Below are 23,513 nucleotides of genomic sequence, written 5' to 3'. Positions count from 1 at the left end.
ACCTCTCAAGATGGGGAGGCCATAGATGATGTCTCCAGTGGACCATTCCTAAGAGTATAGTTGTATGCCAGATAATGACCTTTCAGTCAATGACAGATCACTGATATGTCAGAGGTTCTCGTGAGATCGTTACCTAGTGCTGGCCTAGTTTGTGCAAATACACCCTCTGACATTTGCATGGTAGCAGGACCGCCTAACTACACCCCTCTCCAAAGGCTTCCCCCTCATCAAGCAATGGGTGACTGAGGGCGCCTATTATTACATACTTTGCTAGTGTGAAGAGATGGGAAGAATCAACAGTGATCTCTTCTGGTGTGAGAGCCTGGAGAGGCAAAGCAAAGGACCTCTGTTTTGTTGTGATTTCAAAACATTGTTTTCAGTATTTTTTCCTTAAAATTTGAAATATGCATACAAAAAAATTCATGGATTTTTTTTTTTGTACCAGGGATTAAACCCAGGGGTACTTTACCACTGAGCTAAATTCCCAGCCCTTTTTACTTAATTTTTTAATTTCGAGACAGGGTCTCACTAAGTTGCTTAGGCTGAGGCTGGCCTCAAATTGCTGAGGCTGGCCTCAAACTTTCAATCCTCCTGCCTCAGCCTCCTGAGCCACTGAGATTACAGGTATGCATCCCTGGTGCCCAGCAAGTTCAAGGAAGATTTAACAAGCCTGAAATATTAGAACACAGGCCTTCCTCCCTGATCATAAAACACCCATCCCTGGTAGAAAGTATTTTAGTATTTGAGTTCCTAAATTATAGTATGTCAACTAAAACTGAATTTGAGGCATGGCAAGTCAAGGGGTCAGTCACACCTCTGAGTTCAATCGCTGGTCTCCTGAGGTGGTGCTTTCTGCCCTTGAGCCTCCTGGTGAACTGCTTCAGGGTCTCTGGAGGCGACTGTGGGGTGGGGCTCTGATGCACCTGGTTTCCCTGTCGACGTGGGACTTACAGGTGTGGGACTTACAGGTGTGGAGTCCCCACGCCCTCCCTGAGCCCTGTCCCCTCCCTCATGGCATCTCCCTCCGCAGGCCGAGCATGTCCGGGCTGCACCTGGTAAAGAGGGGCCGGGAACACAAGAAGCTGGACGCACACAGAGACTTCACCGTGGCTTCCCCGGCCGAGTTTGTCACACGCTTTGGTGGGGATCGGGTCATCGAGAAGGTACAGAGGGGTCCTGCGCTCTGGGTGGGGCTGAGTGGGGGTGGAGGGGGGAACCAGCCTTAGGTTCCTCCCTGGTGCTGCCAGAGCGGGGCAAGGGCCACCCCCTCGTGACAGTTGCTGGGTGCAGGGCGCTTGACTTCAGGAAGGCCCAGGGCCTGGCGCTGTTTGGTTACTCCTGTTGGATTCCTGGACCAGGTGGACTCAGAGAGCTAACACTGGTCATCCAGGGTTGGGTAGCTCAGGGGTGGCAGAGCCTGGGTTTAAGCCCGTGTGGCTGCCAGGTCTCATCCTCCTCCATTTCATCTGGGTGCCGTGTCTGGTAGCCACCGCAGAAGCAGCAGCAGCAGGAAACCATTTCTTGAGGGCCCAATTGGGGGCAGCTGCCTGTTACCTGCTTTATGACACGGGCCATCTCCACAGCTTTATCAGCGGGTTTTATTTTTACAGATTTGGAAATTTGGAAACTGAGGTCCAGAGAGGGGAAGTTGCCCGATGGTGGGGCTGGGATTTGGACCCCAGCTGTGGGACCCAGAGGCCCCCCATGCCCTTGACCCATCCTAGTGAGAGCAGTACTGATCCATGGAGACCTCCTCGGGATCCTGCCCCGCCGGGGTCAGTCTTGTGGTTGTGCTTCTCCCAGCCTGTCCCAGACCCTGGGGCTTAGACTCCTGAGGAGGATCCAGAAGCTGCATTTTGGTCACACTCACCAGGGACTATTTTGCACCAGCCCAGCAGGGGGTGGGCAATGAGTTCTCAGGGGTCAGGAGGCCTCCTGTGCCCAGAGCTGCTGCACTTGGTGGCTTAGGATCTGACCTTGGCTGGAGGGAAATCCACAGCCATGGGGATTACAGCAGCAAGCCCCCCTCCTCCACCATCCCAAGCTGGCTACCGGAATGTGCTAGAACAAATGGGGCCACCCAGAACCCTTCTCTCTCGACCAAGTCTTGCTTTGGTAATAAGAATGAGAAAGGGACCGTCCAGCTGGTTCATCATTCCTTCCTGAGAGGCATTTTAAAAAATTGTTCTTATCAGTTATACGTGACAGTAGGATGTGTTTGATATATTATACATTTAAGGAGTATGACTTCCCATTCTGTGGTTGAATATGATGTGGAGTTGCACTGGTTGTGTATTCACATTGCACATAGGGAAGTGATGTCCGACTCATTCTACTATCTTTCCCACTCCCATCCCCCCTCCATTGCCTTTATTTCCTTTTGTCTAATCCAAAGTACATCTCATCTTTCCTACCACCCCCTTTTTGTGATTAAGCATCTGCATATCACAGAGAACATTCGGCCGTTGGCTCTTTGGGACTGGCTAATTTCACTTAGCATGATAGTCTCCCGTTCCATCCATTTACTGGCAAATGCCATAATTTCATTCTTCTTTATGGCCGAGTAAAATTCCATTGTGTATAAGTAGCATATTTTCTTTATCCATTTATCTGTTGAAGGGCACCTAGGTTGGTTCCAAAGCTTAGCTGTTGTGAATTGAGCTGCTATAAACATTGATGTGGCCATCACTGTAGCATGCTGATTTTAAGTCCTTTGTGTATAAACTGAGGAGTGGGATAATTGAGTCATATGGTGGTTCCATTTCAAGTATTCTGAGGAATCTGCATACTGCTTTCCAGAGTGGTGGCACCAATTTGCAGTGTGTGAGTGTACCTTCCCCCACAACCTTGCCAGCATTTATTGTTCCTTGAATACATTTGTTATATCCTTGATGATTGCCATTCTGACTGGAGTGAGGTCAAATCTTAGTGCAGTTTAATTTGCATTTCTTTAAGAAGTGTTTTTGACAGGGTGGAAAGAATACTGACCCTGAGACTGTTCTGGACTCTGGGGTCAAATTCTAGTGCAGCTGCTCACGGGATGTGAATTCCTTGGGATCAGTTTTCCCTCCCATAAAATAGAGGCAACCACATTCAGAATCCCTAATGAGTCTTGCCTGGCATGGCTTCAGGGAGATTGTACAGAGGTCGGGAGGATTTCCTTGACCAGATTGTTTTGTAAGTCAGAACTTGAGGACGGAGGTGGAGTGTTCCCTCCCTCCCCCCTCCCTCCCCCCTCCCTCCCTCACTAGGTATTGAACCCAGAGGTATTCTACCTACCACTGAGCTCCGTCCCCAGAACTTTTTTCCTTCATTCTTGTTTTCTTTTGAGACAGGGTCTGGTTAGTTGTCCAGTTTGGCCCTGAACTTGCAATCACAGGCATACATCACCAACACCGAGGGCTCATTTGTTTTGTGAAACAAGAAAACTGGGGTTTGGTTTATTTCTGAAAGCCCAGGCCGGGAGGACAGCCAGCTGGCTTCCTGGTGGGGATGTAAAGCCCAGAGAGGGAGATCTACCTAAAGCTACACAGGAGTTCAGCACACGGAGGAGTCCACACCAGGACTCGTTCCCTGCCCTCTGCTGATCCTTCCTACCAAATCCCAGACCCTGGGCCTTTAGATCCCAGAGGCCGCTGGGGGGACAGCTCAGAGCTCAGGTGATTGCTGAGTGCCCGCTCCACCCCTTGCTGGCCATGTGACCTTGGGAAGGTGCCATGACTCCTCTGAGTTTTGGTGTCTTTAACCCAAATAGGATAATAATGAAGCCTCTTCCAAGGGCAGCTGTAAGGATGAACTGAGGTAGGCGAAATGCAGCTGCCCTGTGGCTTGTCACCGCCGAACTGTCTCGCGGAGGTGTTCTCTCTTCCGTGCCTTCCATTGTCCACACACTCGGCCGCAAACCTCGAGCACCTTGCTCTGAGCGGCGACATGCTGTAGAAACCCAGAGAGACACGAAGCGCCGCGGGCACTATGCGAGGCCGGCCTCGGTGGAGGGCCTCCGCCGCGGCCAGACGGGCAGCTGACTGTCTCCTGGTTGTGCCCTGCAGGTGCTCATTGCCAACAACGGGATCGCCGCGGTCAAGTGCATGCGCTCCATCCGCAGGTGGGCCTATGAGATGTTCCGCAACGAGCGAGCCATCCGGTTTGTGGTCATGGTGACCCCTGAGGACCTCAAGGCCAATGCAGGTGCCTGACCCTCACCTCTCGTCCATCATTCTCTGCGCATGCCTCCTCTCATGAGTCTAAATTTGTTTGCCCCTCCTCCTTCCCTCCCTTCCTTTTTTCTTTTTTGGTACCAGGGATGGAACTCAGGGGCACTCAATCACTGAGCCACATCCCCAGCATTTTATTTAGAGACAGGGCCTCCCTAAGTTGCTTAGGGCCTTGCTTTTGCTGAGGCTGGCTCTGAACTTGCAATCCTCCTGCCTCAGCCTCCCCAGCCATTGGGATGACCGCGTGGGCCACTGTGCCCAGCTGCTCCCTCTTTCTTTAACTAAGCATCTGCTCTTAACATGAGTGAGTTGTGGCACTGACACTGAGTGTCCTCCTCTCTTCTCTGTAACAGTCTGGTGCGTTTCCTTCCTGGCACTGACTCCTAACTGCTTGTGAAGCCTGAGTGAGGCACTGGGTTCCATCCCATAAACATAAATAAATAAGCTGGGTGCGGTGGCACTCACCTGTAAGCCTGGTGGCTCAGGAGGCTGAGGCAGTAGGATCTTGAAACATGCTCCCCCCCCCCCCAATAAACCTATCCCTTTCCAGACCCTTTTTCACGGAGCAGCCAAAGTGCTGTTTTGAAAATCTGCTCAGGTCTTGTCCTGGCCCTTCTCCAACGGCTGCAGAGCCCGGTGCTGTTCCCAGGCTACAAAGCTCAGCGCTGCCCCCTGAGTCCTCCTGGAGCACAGGCCCTGGGCTCCACCCTGCAGGGACACGGCTTTGTCTGTTTCTCACAGCTCATTTTACAGATGAGTCAGTTGGGGCTCTGGGACATAAATTTGTCACTTGCCCAGTGTCCCATGACCAGCATGTGACACAGGTGGGACTGGAAGTTCGGTGTGTCAGAGTTCAGAGCCCCCAGACCCTCACCCTGGCAAGGAAGGCCACTCAGGCCCTGCTGGGCACTTGCCTTACCACCTGGTACCCTCCCTCTCTGGGTCCCTGTCACACTGGCCTCTGGTGGCTCCTGGGCCACCCTGCACCCTGTACCCTCCTGCCGAGTGCTGTCAAGGCTGGCCTCCGGCACCACCCCCTTTTGCCAGGCAGGCCCCTCCTCCACCTTCAGAGCTCCGTGTCCTCCTCTCTTCTCTGGAACAGTCTGGTGCGTTTCCTTCTGGCACTGACTCCTGACTGCAGTTATTATCTTCATTTTCTTGTTTATCTTCTCCAACATTAAAGAAAGACTGGCTGCCGACCAGGACCTTGTGCCAGAGCCTAGGAGACCCTGGGACCTCCCCAGTGGCCGACATCGGAAGCAGGCGGGCTGGAGGACGGGGTGGCCCTGGTTTTGGAATGGAATCTAGCTTTCACAGTCCCAAACACTGCCCAGCCACCGTCCTCTCACCTCATTCTTTGCCCTCCTCCCTGAGTCACTTTTTAGGACATGTTCCTAGAGTGGAACTTCTAGCTTAAAGAGCATGAGTTTTAAATTTAATTATTTGGGACCAGATTGGACCCAGGGATGCTTCACCCCTGAGCCGCATCCCTGTCCCTTTTTATTTATTCATTTATTTTTGAGACAGGGTCTCACCAAGTTGCTTAGGGCCTCACTACGTTGCTGAGGCTGGCCTCAAACTTGCCTCAGCCTCCCAAGTTCCTGGAATCACAGGTGCATGCCACCACACCTGGCATTTTTAATTTAATTTTGTTTTCAGTGTGCTGCGGATCCAGGGCTCATGCACGCTAGGCAGGTGCCCAACCACCGAGCTCCTTCCCAGCCCCGGGCAGGAGTGTTTTAGCATCAAAACATCATGTTGCATTGAGCCCTCAAAAGGAAGGAAATCTTATCATATGCGGCCACATGAATGGATCTTGAGGACATTATGCCAAGTGGAATAAACCAGTCCCCAAAAGACAAATACCGTATGAGTCCCCTTGTCAGAGGAGACTAGAATAGTCAGATTCCTAGGGACAGCGTGCAGGACAGGGAGCGCCAGGGTCTTCAGGGAGGGGAAGGGTGTTTATGAGTGCACAGTTTAGATCTGTAAGATGAGAAGGTTCTGAAGATTTGATTCACAGTGATGTGGAACACTAGTGAACTGCACACCAAATGGATATGATGCTGAAGTTTACGTTTCACACACACACACACACACACACACACACACACACATTTTGTACTGGGGACTGAATCTAGGGGCACTTAACCATTGAACCGCATCCCCAGTCCTCTTTTGTATTTTTCTTTTAAGAGAGAGAGAGAGAAAGAGAATTTTTTTAATATTTATTTTTCAGTTTTCAGTGGACACAACATCTTTGTTTTATTTTATGTGGTGCTGAGGATCGAACCCAGCGCCCCGCGCATGCCAGGTGAGCGTGTTACCGCTTGAGCCACATCTCCAGCCCCTCTTTTTGTATTTTAAGACAGAGTCTCGCTGAGTTGCTTTAGGGCCTTGCTGAGTTGCTGAGGCTGGCTGTGAACTTGCCATCCTCCTGCCTCAGCCTCCTGAGCCATTGGGATCACAGGTGTGTACCACTGTGCCCAGCAGTGTTATGTATTTCTTTACAATTAAAAGAAACCAGTTGATTGTTTAATGGTAAAACAATATCAAGATAAACTTTATTTTTTTTAATCACCCTAATCCCCCTACCTGGAGACGGCTTCCTGTGTCTTTGTCCTCGTCTGGCCTTGTCCAGTCGCACCTGCTCTTTGAGTTCCCTGTTGGGCAGTGGCTGACACGACGCCTTCAAGGCTTGTTCTCAGGGAGCAGATCGTAGCTCCCCCTTCTGGTTTCTGCAGTTGACTTGTGGACACTGACCTCCCTGCTGTTCAATTCCAGAATACATCAAGATGGCGGACCAGTATGTCCCCGTCCCCGGGGGGACCAACAACAACAACTACGCCAACGTGGAGCTGATCGTGGACATTGCCAAGAGAATCCCCGTGCAGGTAACTGGGCAGGTGCCTGGTGTGCCCAGGGCGGGTGATGCCCCTGAGCCCTGGGACAGGTGGGTGCTGCCGTTCAGTAGAGGCACTGGGTCCCCCAGGATGAAGGGCAGGGAAGAGGCTGATAGTGTGAGGGGCGGTGAGAGCTTTTTTCTTTTCCGTACTGGGGTTTGAACTCAGGGGCACTCAACCACTGAGCCCCCGCCCCCGCTCCTCCGCCTCGGCCCCAACCCTATTCTGTATTTTATTTAGAGACAGGGTCGCACTGAGTTGCTCAGTGCCTCACTGTTGCTGAGGCTGGCTTTGAACTGGTGATCCTCCTGCCTCAGCCTCCCCAGCCACTGGGATGACAGGCGTACACCACTGCGCCCAGCCGGGAGGTGAGATTTTGAAGGAGGCTCTTTCACCCTTTTCCCTGTTTACAGGCCGTGTGGGCTGGCTGGGGCCACGCCTCCGAGAACCCCAAGCTTCCGGAGCTGCTGTGCAAGCACGGGATCGCTTTCCTAGGTAGAGTGTTTCCTCCAGCAGATGGCGGGGAATCAGGGCTGAGGCCCCTGCTCACCTGGGTCACAGCCTCTCTCTGGGGCTGCTCTGTGGGGCGAGGGTCACTGTGCCTCCCCATGTCACCTTTTCATTGTGAAGAGCAAAGGAGTCCAGGGTGGGAGGGCACACTGGGTGAATCCATTCGGTCACAGGACCTGGAGCTGTAGTCATGGTTACCACAGTGGGAAGCTGCTGGGGCCGGTGGAACCCCCTGCTAGGTTTCAGCCAAGTTCTGGTATCTGATAGGTTGGGAGGTCCTGTTTCTGAGAGCGCCACATCTCAGGTCTTTAGAGTGCCCTTGAGACCAGAGTCCCCCATCTGTCTCATTAAGTCAAACGATCCTTGTTGCCTTATGGCATTTGTTGGCTTCTGGATTTTTTCTTGTGTGAATCTCTGTTAACTGTACATGTACATGTGTCCTTCTGTGCCTCTGGGGATTGGCTCCACAACCCCTGCAGAAGCCCAGATCTGCACATGCTCAATGCCCTTCAATAAAATGCCATGGTATTTTCATACAACCTCCTGTATACTTTAAGTCATTTCTAGATTACCTAATACAACATCAATGGTATGTTATTCTGTATTATTTAAGGAATAATGACAGGAAAAAAGTCTGTACATGTACATTCCCAGTGATTTGGGGGGGTGGAGGGAGGGAGGGCACCAGGGATTGAACTCAGGGGCACTCGACCACTGAGCCCCATCCCCAGCCCTATTTTGTATTTTATTCAGAGACAGGGTCTCACTGAGTTGCTTAGTGCCTCACTTTTGCTGAGGCTGGCTTTGATCTCACAATCCTCCTGCCTCAGCCTCCTCTTTTATTTTGAGACAGGGTCTCACTAAGTTGCCTACGGCTTTGCTGAGTTTTGGAGGGTGGCCTCAAACTTGTGATCCTCCTGCCTCAGTCACTGAGATTACAGGCGTGACCCACCACACCCAGCCAGATGCCAGACACAACTGCTAAAATGTATTTTCCATTCTTGGTTAGTTGAGTCCTCGGATGCTGAAGGCCAGAGGGATGGAGATGGACTTGCAGAGCTGAGTCATTGTGACAGAGCCTAGCAGACCCACAAAACTGAAAATATTTCCTGTCCAGCTCTTTATAGAAAACACTTGCTGCCCCACCCAGCTCTCCGAGGTGCTGGCTTGCTCCCTTGGTCCGGCTTTTGGCCGCCCCTCCACGTGAATCTCATGTGAGCCTTGTGGCTTGATTGCCGCTCAGGTGTGTTCACAGTGCGCAGGTGTTGAAGGCCGACCCAGGCAACAGCAGACAGATGCTCTTCCTCCCTGGCAGGAGGTCAGGCTCCTCCAGGGCTGGAAGCTGAGTGCTTCTCCCTGTCACCTTACTCCCCACCTGGTCCTGCCCCCTGCACTTGCTTTGGGGTCCCCTGACTGATGGGATTCTGCTGTCCTTCTTGCCCAGGTCCCCCCAGCGAGGCCATGTGGGCCTTGGGAGATAAGATCGCCTCCACCATCGTGGCCCAGACCCTCCAGATCCCAACCCTGCCCTGGAGCGGAAGCGGTAAGGGACCCATGGGGGGAGCTTCTTGGCTCAGTCTTGCTGCTGTGAGCAGTCCCCTGAGAGGAGTGTGCTTTTAAAAATTCTTTTGTTTAAAAAAAGTATTAAACCTTACGCAGGTGGTTTGACTTCATTGTAGCCAACTTCGAAAATGTGAGACATCCACAAAAGAAACAGAAATCCTCCATAATCCTATGATCTGTGTTGGACATTTATCGCATTGAAGATGTCTCCTTTTTCAGGCTTTTAAAATGGACTTAGCCTTTAAAAAAACCAATTTTCTCCTGATGAGTATCTATGTTAGCAAATACACTTTACAACATTTAAAATGTCTGCATGGGATTATCCTATGGATATGCTATAATTTCCTTAATAATCCTTTGTAGTTATACAATCTGGGTTATTTCCTAATTAGTTTTCTGGTTTAAAAAATTAGTCAAAGGAATGGAGCTTTGATAATCGCTAAGCTTACAGGTGCTTTCTAATCATCTTCCTAGGATAAATTCCTAAGGTGGATTTCTAGAACAAGTTAAAAAATAAACAGGAAAAAGTCTCAGGAGTTTCCTGTTCAAGTTGATATTTTCCTCCAAGACTTGAAAAATTTCCATGAGTGAGCCCCATGGTTTCCGGGTCATGTGATTCTCCCATCTTGGGAGCCTTCAGCCCTGTCTGTGACTCTCCAGGCCTGACGGTGGAGTGGACAGAGGACGATTGGCAGCAGGGGAGGCCAGTCAGCGTCCCTGAGGACGTGTACAACCAGGGCTGCGTGAGGGACGTGGAGGAGGGCCTGGAGGTGAGCTGGGGGGCGCCCTTCCTCCTCCCCCTCCTCCTGCTCCCCCTCCTCCCCCCCCCTCGCTCCCCACCAGCTGCCTCCACTCTAAGGAGGTCTGTTTGGTCTGTTTGTCCTTTGCCCCCAGGCAGCAGAAAAAATTGGTTTCCCAGTGATGATCAAAGCTTCTGAAGGCGGTGGAGGGAAAGGGATCCGGAAGGCAGAGAGCGCGGAAGACTTCCCCATGCTCTTCAGACAAGTGAGCAGCGGGTGTCTTTGGGGTCTTTCCCTCCAGCTTACTCCTGTTGGCATTAGTCCATCACCATCGGGAAGCCACGTGCAGGAGTGTGTCCTGGGTGTGTTGTATGTGCCCTCTCTCAGTAATCCTGCAGTGCTCGGGCTTGACGGGGACCTTGCATGTGGTGGGCAGGGGCTCTAACCACTGAGCCACATCCCCATCCAGGTTGTGTTGTGAAGCAGGTGCTTACCTCAGTCTGTGTGGACCTTCACACCTTCTCCTTAGAGGGTGGGAGTCTATGAATTCAAGAATTTCAGAGATGCTGGGTCAAAATATGTGTTAGTAACTATTTGCCTCTTGAGAGGCAGAATGTTATGTAAATTTAGGAATGTTAGAGTTTTTAACATTTCTATATGATCAATTTCAATTGTGAGAACTGTCTATTTTTTTTACTTGAAGCTAATTTTCTTCTTTAAAACAGTACGCATGTTACTAGCAATGTCTTAACAACAATTATACTGGGGTCTAGTGCTCCTGTGCTAGACATGTAATAAATTTTGTGTGTTCTATTCCTTATAAAAAGAAAAATTATACTGGCCATTCTCCCATTCTTAAAACTATTTAAACATTTCTAGGTTTTCTTCTAGACTTGTTCACGTGTACATTTGATAAAGTTATATTGGCCCACACAAAATTTTCTTCTCCATAAAAAAGTTTCTAAATGATAGATCTTGAACATTTTCACCATGTTCTTCCAATCCTCAGTTACTTTTATGATGATACATATTCCACATGCCATTGTAAAAAAAAAACTTATGAAAGTATTTCTTCTCTGCTAAATGTTTAGCTTATTTCCAATTACCTTGTTATGAATAATCCATTGTGTTCTGTAGAATTGTCTTAATCTGTTTTCTGTTGCTATAACTGGGTGTTGCTAACTGGTATTGCTCTAAAGAAAAGAGGTATCTATTTCAGGTCACAATGGTCTGATGCTGAGGGGATGCATCATATGATGGCTTTCTTACTGGCACAGTCTCAAGGTGCCTCAGGGTATCACATGGGTCTAGACAAGGGAGTGAGTGTGTGTGTGTGTGTGTGTGTGTGTGTGTGTGTGTGTATGTGTATGTACATGCACACATATCTCCTTGGGTCTCTTTCTTCTTATAAGGCCACCAGCGTTTGATCATGGGGCCCTCACTCCGATGATCTTACGTAATTGTAACCACCTCCCAAAGGCCTCCCCTCCAGACACCTACTCCGGTTACTCCTCTTAAGCTCACAATGGGAGTTAGACTCCTGTCTGAATTTCAGAAGGGACAAGCCATATTCAAAACATAGCAAGTATCACAAGCATCACTAGGGCTGAGGATGTAGCTCAGTGGGAGCATGCTAGCATGTGTGAGGCCCTGGATTCGATCCTCAGCACTGCATATAAATAAATAAAATAAAGGTATTGTGTCCATCTATATAACTAAAAGCATATACTTAAAAAAAACAACAACTCCATATTATTTAATACTATAAATAATGCTTAGCTATTTTCCTCTTCTGAGTTCTTTTCTTAGAGAAAGTCCTAGGGAGACAGACTGAGCTAAGTTGCGGGCCCTTGGTCCATATCAAGAAATTGCTTACTAGGCAGGTTTCACCAGTGCCATTGCTCATGGCAAATTGTGTCACATAAAGAATGTAGTGGCTTTACTACCTGGTTATCTTGTGAGGTATACAGCGTTTTTAGTGGGACTCGGAGGCAAAGGATTTAGATTTGTAGGAAAGTTTCAGCAGCAGGACAGAGATCCCTGCTCCCCGTCCCCCACTGGCCCACTCTTGACTACTGCCCCATCTGTCAAAGCTAAGAGATGAACCTAGAGGACTGTTTCTGTTAATTCATTATGTCCCAGCGTCCCCTATGTAGGATGCCTATAAAACCTTAAATGGGCCAAGTTTGGTGGCAGACGCCTGTCATCCCAGGAGGCTGAGGCAGGAGGATCACCAGTTCAAAGCCAGCCTCAGCAACTTAGCAGGACCCAGTCTCTAAATAAAATATAAAAAAGGGCTTGGGATGTGGTTCAGTGTCCCTGGGTTCAGTCCCTGGTACCAAAACAAAAACCATCAACGGAATTCAACTTCTATATGGTACATAATGGGTTTTAAGTTGGTTGCAGACTTGATTTGCATTTCAGGAATTTCCCCACGAATGTCCTTTTCCTGCTACAGGATACCATGTCTTGGATACCATGTTGCTTTAGGTATCATAGAGATTTTAAAATCTCCTTTTCTTTTTAGTGTTTAAAACATAGACAGTCTTTTAGAGTCACCATAAAATAGATCAGCAAGTAGAGAGTACGTGTGCCCCCACCATCACACACCCAAGCCTCCCCCAGACTCTTGAGGGCATTAGGGAAGGTCCTTAGTGTAAGAAGTCACACAAGTGAGGGACGTGGCAAGAATGGAAAAGTCCCTTTCAGGATCACCTCCCATCCCCGTCTCCTTGCTCAGATGACTGCCGGCTGCAGGTGGTCTCTTTCCAGCACTGGCTCTGTCTGGACTGTGACCTAGATGTTTGCACAGTTTAGTTTATCATTTTAAGTACAGGTGGACCATCCCATAGATGACTGCAACTTGCTTCCCCCCCTTTTTTTTCACATCATCTTCTTTTCTCTCCTTCTACTTGTTTTCTTGGTGCATTAGAGTCGTACATACTGATGGGATTTGCTGTCACACCTGTAGGTGACATGCCTACAGGGGACCATCTTTCAGCCATGAAAAGCATGGAGTAAGTCTGTCTAGAGTTCCGCAGGGACAGCCAGCTGAGGAGCACGTGGAATCTGGGGGAAAGGCAGATGGGAGTGTTTTGTCCTATTTTTTGTTAAAAGAAATATTCTGTTTATGTGTTACTGCAGGTGTAGAAGAAAATCAGTTTGTACACCAAACTTTCCCCCCACATTTCTTTTTTAGGGGGGTACTGGGGATTGAACTCAAGGGCACTCAACCACTGAGCCGCATCCCCAGCCCCATTTTGTATTTCACTTAAAGACAGGGCCTCGCTGAGGTACTTAGCTCCTCATTTTTGCTGAGTCTGGCTCTGAACTTGCAATCCTCCTGCCTCAACCTCCCATGCTGCTGGGATGGCTGGCGTGTGCTGCCATACCTGGCTTTTCCTCCCATTGTGAGATATAATTGTCAAGTAAAAATGGATATATTTAAAGCAAGCAACTTGATGTTCTTAATTTTATGTGTGTGTGGTAGAATGATTTATTGCTTCATGTGGTGACCATTTTTGTCTGTGTTTAGTGAGAATACTTGCAATTTCTCTTTGTAGATTTCAAGCATACAACATATTATTAACTATCATCACTATGGTGTAGATCCCCACAAACCGGAATCAGTGTATTATATTTAGAGATGAGATTTGGGGGCGGGGATTTCAACATTTGTACAATGTGAGAAAGTGAGAGAGAAAACAATATTTAAAAATCAGCAGATCCTTTGGGAAGTCCCTAAACTGCATCATTGCTGTCGTCAGATGAGCTCTTCTGGGAACTTCTAGAAGCTTCCAGAGCTGCTTTCCCCATGAAGAGTGGCTGGCTCTGCTTCCCCCACAGGTGCAGAGTGAGCTCCCGGGCTCACCCATCTTTCTCATGAAGCTGGCCCAGCACGCCCGGCACCTGGAGGTCCAGGTCCTCGCTGACCAGTACGGGAACGCGGTGTCGCTGTTTGGGCGGGACTGCTCCATCCAGCGGCGGCATCAGAAGATCATCGAGGAGGCTCCGGCCACCATTGCCATGCCGGCCCTGTTGGAGTTCATGGAGCAGGTGTGTTTGACACAGCGGGGCTTCTGTGTGCGCATGCGCGTGTGCGCTGCCCGGAGCTCCATCCCAGCTCAGAGTGGCCCAGGACTTTCTGTAGCCACGTGGCCCGAGAGTGGGGCATGTGCCCGAGAAGAGGAGGGGTAGGCCCGTTTCGGGGCCAATTGCATCTCCTGGGTGTTTTGGATCAGGTCATCTCTGAGGTCCCCAAATATTCCCAGGTCACAGGTCCTCGGCCTGCCCTGGGTGAAGGAGCTGTTGCTGTTTACAGCTATCCGAGAGGACCCCCGGGTCCTGCCCTGTGTCTTTGCAGTGCGCCGTCCGCCTGGCCAAGACCGTGGGCTACGTGAGCGCAGGGACAGTCGAGTACCTCTACAGCCAGGACGGCAGCTTCCACTTCCTGGAGCTGAACCCGCGCCTGCAGGTGGAGCATCCCTGCACCGAGATGATCGCTGACGTCAACCTGCCCGCCGCCCAGCTGCAGGTGAGCCGGGCCTTCCCCCCTGGGGGGCCCTGTCCCTCCCACGAGTCCTTCCGGACCTCTCTCAACTGCTTGTCCCCTGCGGAATGGCCATTTTGATGTGTGAGTAGCATTTGGAGCTATGACAACTAAGAACCTTCTGGAAAGTGATTTGTCCCTTTTGTCCAGCCAAGAGCCCTTGAAGACACGGGTGAAGGCTATGGACTTTGTCCCGGGAGAAGGCATTTCATGCATTTTCAGACGCGAATACCCTTTTCTCCACCCAGAGAGGTGTTCTCAACACTCGGCCCCCCATTATCACCCTCTCTCAGGAGATTTACAGACGTTTTTTCCTAATCCCTTTCCTTTGTCACCCCAGATACACTTTCTGTCTCTTTGGGGACTCTAGATAGATCTGTGCTTTACATATAAAAAGAGTATTTTCCACTCCCTTGGGGACAGTGTGACACCTGTTGACAACACGTGACCCACAGTGAAGGACTCTGCATTAACTGAAATTCCCCAATTTTTTTTTTAATGAATGTCACCTTCCCTCTCTCTCCTTTCAATCACCAGATTTTTTTTTTCTAAAAATATTTTGTTTACCTTTTTTTTTAGTTTAAACAATTGCAGGAGAGTTGGGAGATTGATATAATGAGCTCCCAAACGCCCTGCATCTGCAGCCACCAATTGTCACGCGTGCATCCCCCCCCTCTACTTGTCTGCCTATGGGATTATCTTGGGGGAGTCCACCTTTTGAGACAAGGTTGTACTGAACCTTTGTGGCAGGTGGCCTCTATAAACCATCAGTATAAAATCCCCCAAACAAGGGTATTCTAGCTCAGGGCCATAATAGAGTGACCACCCTTGGGAAGTAGGGCTGTCAAGCAACACATTTATTTAATCAACTGTCTACATTGAAAATACCTCCCCGGTCCCACTGATGTCTCTTTAGGGCTGTTTTGTTTGTTTGATTCATTTATTTTGGCGTGAGGGATTGAGCCCAGGGGTGCTCTACCCCTGAGCTGCATCCCCATCCCCCTTTATTTAGAGACAGGGTCTCACTGAGTTGCTTAGGGCCTCGCTAAGTTGCTTAGGCTGGCCTTGAACTTGCTATCGTCCTGCCTCAGCCCCTGAGAGGCTGGGATCACAGGCGAGCATCACCTCAGCCCGCAGCGCTGACCTTTTGAAGCCATCAGACAGAAGGTCTGGGTCACCCGCTTGTGTCAGGTTCACACTGAACGTGTTGGCAGAATATCACGGAGGTGATTTTGTGATCTGATGTATCCCACCAAGAGTCCCCGTGTTGGATGTGATCGTGTGGTCAAGCTGGGGTCTCTGTTTTGCATATTTTTCCTGCCAAAGATCCCAGTGCCCTTCACCAAACCTCCGTTTACCTTTCTGGCCAACAGGGTCCCCTCTGTCCTTCCACCCTGTACTTCTCCCGGGTCTCTGGATATGGCTTCTCTCCATAACGGTACCTTTGCCCCGGGGAAACAAGTCTGGCCTCCTGGCCCTCTTCTTTCTTTGCCACCCTGTAGCAGTGTCATGGGGCTAGTCTGGCTCAGCCTGTGACAGTTCTCCATTGCACCCCCCTGCGCTCACCGCGGTGGGGCCAGCATCGCAGAGGGACTGACCCCGTGGGATGGGTTTTCGGTTTTAGATCGCCATGGGTGTGCCGCTGCACCGGCTGAAGGACATCCGGCTTCTGTATGGAGAGTCGCCATGGGGCGTGACACCCATATCTTTTGACACCCCTTCAAACCCTCCCCTGCCTCGAGGCCACGTCATTGCAGCCAGAATCACCAGCGAAAACCCGGATGAGGCAAGTGCTGGGGACCCTGTGTCTCCTCCATCTCAAATGCCCCAGCCTGGAGCTGACCCTGGAAGTGGGCCTCCTCCAGGTCCCTGTGGTCCAGCTCCTCGGCTTATAGAAAAGGAAATGTCTGGAAGGGACGTTCCATGGTTTATCAGCTCATGGGACACACAGTGTGTATGGCACCGGTCTAGCCACTCATGTGACATTATTTCAACCTCTGGGTGTTACCTGTGTAACAGCTGGACAGGTTGGGGTGACCTATCCTTGCTACTCCTGGACCTCTAAAGGCCAGGCTGAGCCCCGACTCTCAAGATAGTATCCATCTCTGGGATAAAAAGTTGGTTTTAGAGCCAGGGCCTTTGATTTCTGGCCCCAGGCACTTTTTGCTGTAATATAGCATTTGTCTCCTGTGGGAGTCCCTTATTGTCCTTTCCTGGGTCTTGGAAAAGGAACCGACTGGCTTCTATCACAGTACACATGCTTACTGATTATCAAAGGATTCGTGAACCTATTATGTTTTAGACTTGTGTATTTGTTTTATCATTTATTTATTTATTTGTTGGTACTGGGAATTGAACCCAGCGTGCTTAATCCCTGAGCCACCTCCTCAGCCCTTTTTATTTTTTAAAATTTAGAGACAGGGTCTCACTAAGTTGCTTAGGGCCTTGCTAAGTTGCTGAGGTTGGCTTTGAACTCTCGATCCTCCTGCCTCAGCTTCCCAGGTCCCTGGGATCACAGGCATGCACCATCATGCCTGGATGTTTTACTTTATTTTTTGAACTAAATATACTTTTTAACTGATAAATGAAGACATAAACATTGTGCATGTGAATGAGGTAATGTGACGTTTTGAGTCAGGTATACATTGGGTAGTGATTAAATCTTTATATTCAAGAAATTTGGGTTAGGAGGGAGTCCCCGACCCCTTGATTTAGGTTTTTTTGTGTATGTGTGGTACTGGGGATTGAATCCAGGAGTGCTCTTCCACTGAGCTAATCCTGAGCTCCTCCTTTAGTCTTATTTTGAGGCAGGTTCTTGCTAAGTCACCGAGGCAGGCTTTGAACTTGGAGTCCTCCTGCCTCGGCCTGCCAAGTGCTAGGTTCCAGGTTTGCACCACACGACCAGCTTGGTTAAAGAATGTTAGGCTCTGGTAGCTGATTTGTTTGGGATTTTTGGCTGCAAACCAAACACCAGCTCTGGCAGATAAGCAAACAGGAATTTTTCAGAGGGACAGTGGCTTGCTCACAGGACCCTGGAAGGACAGAGAATCAGGTTGAAATTAACCCACCCGGGAGCTCTCTACTCCCATCCACATCTGCGCACTCCGCCATACGCCCGCATTGTCACTTAATTCATGCGTCCTAACCCTAGCTGGAGGACTCCATGTCCACCCACCCTTACCACCTTCAGAAAGGAAATCAGCCATGTGTCATGGGTCCATGGCGCCCATGGGACCTAGGGCCTTAAATAAGCTGGGCAAGTCTCTGCCACTGAGCTGTACCCTTAGCCCGCACTCTACAATTGTATTTTAAATTTTTTTGTTGTTGTTTTGATACTGTGGATTGAATCTAGGGGCACTTTACTGTTGAGCTATATCCCCAGCCTTATTTTTTTGTTGTTAATTTTCTAAAAGTTTGAGACAGGGTCTTACTAAGTTGCTGAAGACCTCACTGAATTGCTGAGGCTGGCCTCAAACTTTTAATTCTCCCCTCTTAGCCTCTCAAGTTGCTGGGATTACAGGCGTGCACCACCACGCCTGGCTTATTTAAAATTGATATTATAGAAAATGTCCAGTGTATAAAACCAGAATGCACCTCCACCCAGTCCAGCCGTGATCCATGTTCACCCATGTGACGCTGGCATCTCCCCTGTCCCAACTTGGTGGTGGTGGTTTCAGAGATTTTTTTAAAGGAAGAATCACATCGAGGTGCTCACACAGATACACCCAAGGATCGATCTACCCACACTGTGGCAGGAGCTATGAGTATTTGCTGATCCCCGTAAGCTTTTGCCTATGGTCGGGGCTCTTGGATCTTTCTAGAACTGAATTCTGATGAGCACATACCTGGAATAATGCCTTCTCATACCTTGCTCTTTCCTGTCTGGGCTCCAGGGGTTTAAGCCGAGCTCTGGGACTGTCCAGGAACTGAATTTCCGCAGCAGCAAGAATGTGTGGGGTTACTTCAGCGTGGCTGCCACGGGAGGCCTGCACGAGTTTGCTGATTCCCAGTTTGGCCATTGCTTCTCCTGGGGCGAGAACCGGGAAGAGGCCATTTCGTCAGTATCGCCTCCCTCCCTCCCTCCCTCCTTCCTCTCCTCCTCTGGTCCCTCCTTCCCTGTGCCCTCCCCTCCCTCCCTCCCTCCCTCCTTCCTCTCCCTCCCTCCCTCCCTCCTTCCCCTCCTCCCTCTCTCCTTCCCCTCCCTCCCTCCTTCCCTCCCTCCTTTAAGAACCAGAAGTTCCCCTGCATACCCATCAGGTCTTTTTTTTTTTTTTTTTTTAATTTTGTTCTTTTAGTTGGCCATGACGGTAGAGTGTGTTTTGACATATTATTACTTACACAGAGTCTAACTTCCCATTCCTGTGGCTGTGCATGATGTGGAGTTTCACTGGTCATGAATTCATTATGAACATAGGGACGTTGTGTCCGGTTCACTCTACTGTCTTTCCTATTCCATCCCCCTCCCTTCATTCCCCTTTGACTAATCCAGGGAAATTCTGTCCCCCCACTCCACCAAGCAGCCTGTGCAATGGTTTCATTAATGAGGTTCTAGGCATAAAGTTAGTTTGAAGAGGTCGAAATAAAACACACAGACTCAGTTACCTTATTTCTATTGCCAGGTCCGAGATGGCTCCCCTCTCTGGTTCCCTCCTCTAACCGCCCAGCAGGGCAGCAAGGATTACTCAGGGCTAGCAGGAGAGAGAGAGTGAACATGCCTGGAGTAGCCTTTTATTGGGGAACAAGAGATTCAGGGGAGAATTCCATCCAATGAAGGTTGAGGGGGGCTGCACCCCAAGGTCAGGGTCAGTGATTGGGTCCCCGGGGTCAGTGGTCAGGCACACCCCCACACGGATGGGCTCTCTCATCAGGAAAGGGCCGGGAAAGCTTCGACACAGCCAAAGCGCCTCAGACCCTTAACGGGAGTCACCCAATCCCGTGTCAGAAATGGCTTCCCACACCCCACCTCCCGCCATCTGACCCAAGACCCTCTCCAACTCCTGTTCACATCCGCACATCAGGGAGAACATTTGGCCTTTGGTGTTTGGGGATTAAGCCATTAGATCTTGGGCTTGTAAGGGGTCTCACTTGAGGGAGACCCAAAGGATGCTTCAAGGTGATGCCAAGAATTTAAAAGGGGCCGAGTGGGGCAGCTGAATTAAAGGACAGAGGCGCTTGAAACCTAGCTCGTAAAGAGTTCCCTCATTGGCTGTATTCATGGCTCAGACTAAATTCGGGGGGGCGGGGAGGCGGTTCTGCTGGGTGCCAGTCACCACTCTGAGGCCTGTGACTGCAGGCCTGAGTTCCAGGTGGAGCCAAGTCCAAGTTCTCCTGGTTTCTGCAGAGCTGAGAAATCTGACATTGACACGGGACACTCAGGTTCTGAAACGGCACACCTGACCTGGGCACCAGAAGAGACTCACCGGCTCTTGTTGTAATTAAGCCTCTTGTGGGTGGCTGACTGCCCTTCACAGTGACACAGCACACAGGCGTTGTGGGCATTTCATTTATAAACCCTTAGCCTCTGACCTGGTGCTTGGCTGCTGATGAACTGAGTGGAGATGGCGGTTTCCGTGATCAGGCCTCCTTGGCAGCTTAGGTATTCATTTTCATTATGCCCAATGGACATGGCGGTCTTGAGGTTCACCAAGGACTGTTTGTAGCAAATAAGATTCACGGGAGGAGGTGGGAGGCGCTGAGCGGCCAGCCCCCGGGATGGAATGACTTGACCCAGCATGGCCGTCAGTGCCCCCGACTCCCACAGCTTTCCTCATGGCTGACAGAGGCCGCCTAGGGGCTCAGTGGTCTTGGTTTTCCTGGAGCTGGTTTCTCTGGACGTGGGCCCTCTGAAGTGGGGTAGGCCCCAGCTAGCTGGGACGAGTCAGTGGCCTTGGGGGCTGGTGGCTTCATCTTCAGTTCCGACCACACCTGACATTCTGTTTGAGCCCTCTGTCTCCATTCTCCCCTCCTCTTCCCTTGCCTGCTGACGGCTGGGGACGCTGCCTGCGGGAAGCTCCCTCTCCTGGAAGACACGTGTTCAGTCCCTGGCCTTCCCCTTCTGCCCTCCAGACTGGCTATGGTCCCCCAGGGAGTGGGGGTCTCCACCCTGTGACCTGTGCCCTTTGCATTTGGAGGCTGGGTTTGGGGGAGGGAGCCACAGAGCCTGCTGGGCCCTGAGTCCGGTAACTGCCATCATGGGCAGGTGGTCCTCAAGCACAGCTGCGGGGGTCACAGTGGCCCTCCAGAGGGCGGCTCCAGCTCTGGGACCAGGAGGAGACTTGACTAGGTCAAGGGGGAGACGGCTCGGTGATGAGCAGAGAGGCTGGCCCTTTCTCTCTCAATCATTAATTATTTTCGTAGTTGATTATAATCACAATGATATTGAATCATGTTCACAGATTAACGACTGTGCACTCTGCATGGGGTGTGTCATCTTAATCCTCAAACACCCGCATGATGTCAGGGTTATTCCCCCATTTTACAGATGAGGAACTGAGGGCCAGAGAGGTTAGGTCAACTGCCCAAGGTCACTCAGTCCATGAGGATACTGAGGCTGACACTCTGGCCATCTGACCTAGGACCCCCTCTAACTCCTGGTGGCTCTGGCACTCTGGAAACCCATCATGAGGCGTCCCGAGGACTTGTCTGAATTCATCAACCACTCGTGCTTTTCCCCTCCAGGAACATGGTGGTGGCTTTGAAGGAACTGTCCATCCGGGGGGACTTCAGGACCACCGTGGAATACCTCATTAACCTCTTGGAGACTGAGAGCTTCCAGAACAATGACATAGACACTGGGTGGTTGGACCACCTTATTGCTGAGAAAGTGCAGGTAGAGGTCTGCCCACGTCTGCCCTCCAGGTGCCTGGGACTGCAGCGCCCGGCAGACACTGAGACAGGGAGTCTTTCCTAGGCAGAGAAGCCGGACGTCATGCTCGGGGTGGTATGCGGGGCCTTGAACGTGGCCGATGCGATGTTCAGAACCTGCATGACGGATTTCCTGCACTCCCTGGAAAGGTAGGGTATGCGATCTGTCCCTTTCCTCTTGTGAGGTGTGTTGGTGGCCCGAAAGGCGAGACGGGCTTTATTGGGGTGGCCAACCGGTCACCAGGTAGTGGTGAGCCCTTTCTACCTGTTTACCTTCATGAAATTCCTCAGATAAACCTGGGCTGCCTCTGGGTATGATGTCACAGGCCTGTCATCCCAGTGCCTTGCGAGGCTGAGGCTGAGTCAGGAGGATCTGGAGTTCACAGCCAGCCTCAGCAACTAAGTGAGGCCCTAAGCAACTCAGTGAGACTCTGTCTCTAAATCTCTGGGATGTGGCTTGGTAGTTAAGTGCTCCTGGGTTCAATCCTCAGTCCAAGAAAACAAAACAAAACAAACAAAACCCCCCAAAACAAGACTGGGCTTCTGAGCCTGGGCGGGGGAGGGTCTTGTGGAGTGGGCAGGGGTGGGGTGGGACTCTTGAGGCCAGGCGACAGTGACCTTGCAGTCAGTCACGTGCACGTCCCTGTGGAGTTGTGTAAGGGGCATTGTAAGACTTGGGTGGAGGTAGATTGAAAAGCAGAGTGGGTCAAAGGCCATCTTTCCCAGACCCTCCCCAGCTCCACAGGGGACCTGTGACCTGGACTAGAATGGAGAGTGGCCACATGCTGTCTGGACAGCCAGGTTCCCACCTCAGCACCAGCGACATTTTGAGCTGGGTTATGGTGCGTGGGGACCGTCCTGTGCCTTTCAGGGTGATGGCAGCATCCATGGGACAGTAACTTGTGTGCCCAGATATTGCCAAATGTCCCAGGGTAGGAGCAGCATCTCCTCCCATTGAGGACCACCGTGACAGGCCAAGGATGCTAAAAAGGATGAACAGGTGGAAAGCTTGTCACTGCTCAGCCGTCTCCTCTCTGGTTTCTTCTGTAGCAGGTGACACGTCCCCACACGGGGAGTTTTTCTGAGAAGAAGCCGTTGTGGATTCTGCTCCTGAGAAGCTTTTGTAAATTTTTACATTCTTGAACAGATGCTGATTTTTTTAAAATTTTTAATATTTGAGGGGATGGAGAGAGAGCTGGGAATTGAACCCAAGGGCACTTTACCCCTGAGCCACATCCCCAGCCCCTTTTTATTTTTATTTTGAGACAGGGTCTCTCTAAGTTGCTGAGGGTCTCACTGAGTAGCTGAGGCTGGCCTTGAACTTGCATCCTCCTGCCTCAGCCTCCTAAGTCACTGGGATGACAGGTGTGCAGGATCTAAGTCTTTTGATCAGACTTAGCCTTTTAGCACAGTCAGGCTCTCGGTGCTTGGGAAGGTCAAAGAGGTGGGTGATGTTTTTCTTTCCTTTTTGCAGCGGGTCACTGGGGCTTGAACCCAGGGCCTTGTGCATGCCCAGCACTGAGCGGCACCTCCTGCCCCTGGGGATATTTTTAGACCCCGGGGTGGCTGGGGCGTGCTCGGCCCCTCCCCAGGCTGTCATGGGTCTGCCTTGTCTTCCAGGGGCCAGGTCCTCCCAGCGGCTTCTCTGCTGAACCTCGTGGACGTGGAGCTAATCTACGGGGGTATCAAGTACATTCTCAAGGTATAGCCCTTGGGCTTCCGGGTGCAGCGCTCTGGGGGCCGCAGGGGGTTTGTTCTGCGTGGTGGGTGAACCTCCTGCAGCGGATTTTTTCCTGAGTCTGAGCCGCTGTGTTCCTCGGGAATCCCTGAGTAGTTCCTTTGTGACTCTGGAACCTAAACACTGGTTTTCTGAAAGTGTAGGGCCGGGTGGTGTGCAGGGGTCACAGTGGCACCATCTGGTGATCTCCTGTGGCTGCTGGAGTAACATGCTACCCAGTGGAGACTTGAAACAACAGCAGTTTATTTTCCCACGGTCTGGAGGCCAGAGGTCTAAAGTTCAGGTGCCAGCTGGGCCGCGGTCTCTCTGATGGTGCTAGGGAGGGACCTCTGGCCTGTTGGGCTTCCGGTGGCTGGCTGTCGTTGGCGTTTCCTTGGGACTACACCACTGCTGACTGACTGTGCTTTCACATGGCCTCTGAGTGTGTGTGTG

The 23,513-nt window shown here is 50.8% G+C and overlaps 1 protein-coding gene across 9 annotated transcripts in view; it reads left to right on the top strand.

Annotated features, from left to right (window-relative positions):
• The window catches only part of Acacb (acetyl-CoA carboxylase beta), a 124,634-nt gene that overhangs the window by 44,435 nt on the left and 56,686 nt on the right, over positions 1–23,513 (top strand). For 7 of the 9 annotated variants that reach the window (XR_013434659.1, XM_078038943.1, XM_078038942.1 and 4 more), the window contains 14 exons: positions 1,031–1,163; positions 4,050–4,188; positions 6,999–7,108; positions 7,531–7,612; positions 9,072–9,170; positions 9,851–9,960; positions 10,085–10,195; positions 13,777–13,986; positions 14,294–14,464; positions 16,104–16,265; positions 18,373–18,536; positions 21,158–21,308; positions 21,390–21,493; positions 22,964–23,045. Coding sequence is in view for 8 of the 9 variants with exons in the window: in XM_078038943.1 (XP_077895069.1) it covers positions 1,031–1,163; positions 4,050–4,188; positions 6,999–7,108; positions 7,531–7,612; positions 9,072–9,170; positions 9,851–9,960; positions 10,085–10,195; positions 13,777–13,986; positions 14,294–14,464; positions 16,104–16,265; positions 18,373–18,536; positions 21,158–21,308; positions 21,390–21,493; positions 22,964–23,045 (1,828 nt within the window). In the remaining variant the exon portion in view is untranslated. Of the gene's footprint in view, positions 1–1,030; positions 1,164–4,049; positions 4,189–6,664; positions 6,685–6,998; positions 7,109–7,530; positions 7,613–9,071; positions 9,171–9,850; positions 9,961–10,084; positions 10,196–13,776; positions 13,987–14,293; positions 14,465–16,103; positions 16,266–18,372; positions 18,537–18,823; positions 20,076–21,157; positions 21,309–21,389; positions 21,494–22,963; positions 23,046–23,513 lie in introns of those variants that run through there. The other 2 variants (XM_078038946.1, XM_078038947.1) reach the window with 2 other exon arrangements.

This window comes from Ictidomys tridecemlineatus, chromosome 2 (genome assembly GCF_052094955.1).
Source record: "Ictidomys tridecemlineatus isolate mIctTri1 chromosome 2, mIctTri1.hap1, whole genome shotgun sequence".
NCBI lineage: Eukaryota > Metazoa > Chordata > Mammalia > Rodentia > Sciuridae > Ictidomys > Ictidomys tridecemlineatus.
Note: the sequence above shows the minus strand (reverse complement) of the source record. Positions and strands in the feature narration are given on the sequence as shown.